This window comes from Arthrobotrys flagrans (genome assembly GCF_004000055.1).
Source record: "Arthrobotrys flagrans strain CBS H-5679 chromosome Unknown unitig_8, whole genome shotgun sequence".
NCBI classification, from domain to species: Eukaryota; Fungi; Ascomycota; class Orbiliomycetes; order Orbiliales; family Orbiliaceae; genus Arthrobotrys; species Arthrobotrys flagrans.
In genome coordinates this window covers 2,729,255-2,732,085 of record NW_027137553.1, presented here as the reverse complement: position 1 = coordinate 2,732,085, position 2,831 = coordinate 2,729,255, and the positions used below count along the sequence as shown (strand labels likewise).

Here is a 2,831-nt window from a genome sequence, read left to right as displayed (position 1 = left end):
CCAATCAACGCCTGCCCCTCTTAAGCAATGGGACCATGCAAGGTTTGTCCAGAAACTTGGTGCAATATGGTCGCCGGGGTTAAGGGCAACGACGAGATACCTTCATAAATCACTGGGTCTGGACAATTCTGCAAAGGTCCGGAGGAGGACGCAGCAGAGATATCCCTTGCTTTGGGAACCTCTCTGTTCTGTGACTTGCTGAACGTTGTCATCAGGGCGCCAAGGCATTGCGAAGATCTTCATTTGAAAAACTCGTTTAGGACGGGAAGACCAATCTATTTCGTAATATTGCAGACCAACCGGCATGAATAGGATTGTGAACGATGCGTGTAGCGAGCTGAGTCCACTGCGTATAATATGATAAGCCCCTAACTCAAGTTATGCAAAGAGCAAGAAGCAGAAACGGATTGCCGAGTCCGTGCTTCGGGGATCTTTCTCTTAGCCTTAACTCGAGGTTGTATGTTATGTGCCAGCCAACTGTCATGCTACATTCTTTGTCCAGGTCTCAGTTGGCTCATCAGGAGCAGGTGCAGCTTTTCTGCTCTGGGAATTTTCATCTTTCTAATTTACACATCTTTGCTCTTTTCTTCCATTCGATTTTTCAAGAATACTGTTGGCATGCGGTCGCCATCCGTCGCTTTTCAAGGGACCAGTATTCATCCAGCGTCGTGATGGTGGATAATATCTTGTACAGCATAATAGCAGCAGCCTTGGTTGGTGTTGTTGTCATCGTCCCCACAGCCTCGTGCGCGAAACTGCCGTGTTCCACAAGCTCCACGCCCGTCTGCCTCAACCTCCAGAATTGCACAAATGTCGACGCTTGGGGTCTACAAGTCGAAGTCGGTACGAAAGGTCAGGCACGACAGAAGATATGCCTTGTTCCGTCGACCGTCATAAATGCCACTTATGCTTTGGGATCGGAGATATGCAACAACGACAACGGTTTAAACAAAACATGTCAGGCAAGCCACGGTGGTACTTTCGATAGAAGTTTGTTGGCTGGGTTTGCGAGCCGTAGCGCATCGCTGAAAGGCGGAGTCGAGGGGTTTTGGGACGACCTAAACGGACCTGTGGAGACCTTCGGGGATGTGGAGTTCGCGGTTGCCGGCTTCACGCAATTGAAGGATTATGAAATTGGTGTTGTGACAAATGGCACAAAGTTTAACCTTGGACAATTAGGACTCGGTCCCAAATCGTCGTTTTTACAAGCCTTGAAGGATCAAGGATTCATCGACAGGCTAGTGTTCGGCTTCGATGCAGGAAGCCAGAGTCCGTATAACCCTCGTCCGGGTCACATGGTTCTGGGCGGGTACGACCAATCTCGTGTCGCAGGCAACTTTGCGGAGTTCGATATCAACTATGAAGACACGGAATTTAGGCCATGTCCGTTTAGGGTTGAGATCCAAAAAATCGACGTTTTATTCGAGAAGACCATGAAAACGACAGCATTCATAGATATGGAATCTCGGAACCCGTACGCATGCATCGAACCTTACGATAATTTGTTCCGGTTTCCCTCCGGAAGACTAGCGTCACTTGAAAGTATAGGCCTCGGACAAGGAAGGGTGAGCAGCGACTGGTTGCCAAATCTGCAAGTCAACGAACCGGGCTGGAGATATAAAGCCGGAAATCCAGGAGCGTTCTCTCTGGATATCGTCCTAAATGGACTCGATGAGGATTTCAAAATAGTCATCCCAAACGAAGAGCTGGCGCATCCGCTTAGGGGAATCGACAACAATGGGACCTGGGCTGTCGATAGGAACTACACGGAATTGAATATATTCCAGGAATCCGCCGTCCGTAACACAATTGTGCTTGGAAAGGCATTTTTGTCGCAGGTGTACCTGGCCGTCGACTACGAAGCGGGGAAGTTTTACCTTGCGGCTTCGTCGCCTTCCACGGCTGGTTGCAACCCTGTGCCATTTGGTTGTTCGAACAACCACAGCAAGAAGAAAGATTCGATCACTGTGGCCGGGTACGTCGGCCTTGCATTTGGGATGATCTCGTTTTTAGTACTGGGTATTTTGCTCGGTCTGGGTATCTGGTTCTGGAAATCGGGTAGGCTGGATCGGTACAGACGGAGAGGCGTAAACATCACCGAGAGGGTGCCAGACTTCGGAACGTATACCCAGCAAAATACGAAGGATATGAGAGTTCTGGCGCGGCAGGCGTCGTTACGACCTTGTAGTAATGAGAGCCCCGACCGGCAGACATTCGGGTCCGCGATAGGTCTACGGAGAACAATGTCCTGACCGTTCTTTCAATACTTAAGTACTTGTGCATTCTGGGGGAAATGCTCGTTTATCGTTTACATGTAGCCTTTTCCTCTCCTCCCGGGTGTTTCCTTTGGCATAGGGCGGCTGTTAGATACTTACATTTTGTCTTTTTCATTTGTCAGGAGTACATCGGCGCGGAGTATTGCTTATATTATCGCTGTGATATCATTCTGCATTGCTGTACACGGTATTATATATATTTCCAAAAAGTACTTCCTATGTATACCCTTACATATCTTATTTCTCATCACTGCGCATTCCATCCGCCATACTGCACATCGCAGTAAGCCCTTTTCGTAGTATGTTAGAGTAAGAGACGGCAAAACGGGGATTGAAATTGCAGCGGATGGCATCATCCAACGTGGCTGTGCGACACCAGACAAGCTTTCGAGGTACGCAATCTGGGTACCTATTAATGTCTACGTGATCCGCCTGGTGCCTGCAGCGAATGTATACTTTATACCTATGCTTATCATCTCCTCGCTCGTATATCGACCGAGGCAGTAATATTAGTATCGATATCAAACTTCAAGGTGTGGTTGCTGAATATACGTG

At 48.5% G+C, this 2,831-nt stretch overlaps 1 protein-coding gene across 1 annotated transcript; it reads left to right on the top strand.

Annotated features, from left to right (window-relative positions):
* Positions 1-671: 671 nt before the first annotated feature.
* DFL_007317 (uncharacterized protein) lies at positions 672-2,252 on the top strand (the record flags this gene model as incomplete). The annotated part of the gene is made up of 1 exon (XM_067636880.1): positions 672-2,252. One exon carries the CDS (start codon positions 672-674, stop codon positions 2,250-2,252), a length of 1,581 nt encoding a protein of 526 aa, XP_067488451.1.
* Between the last annotated feature and the right edge of the window lie 579 nt (positions 2,253-2,831).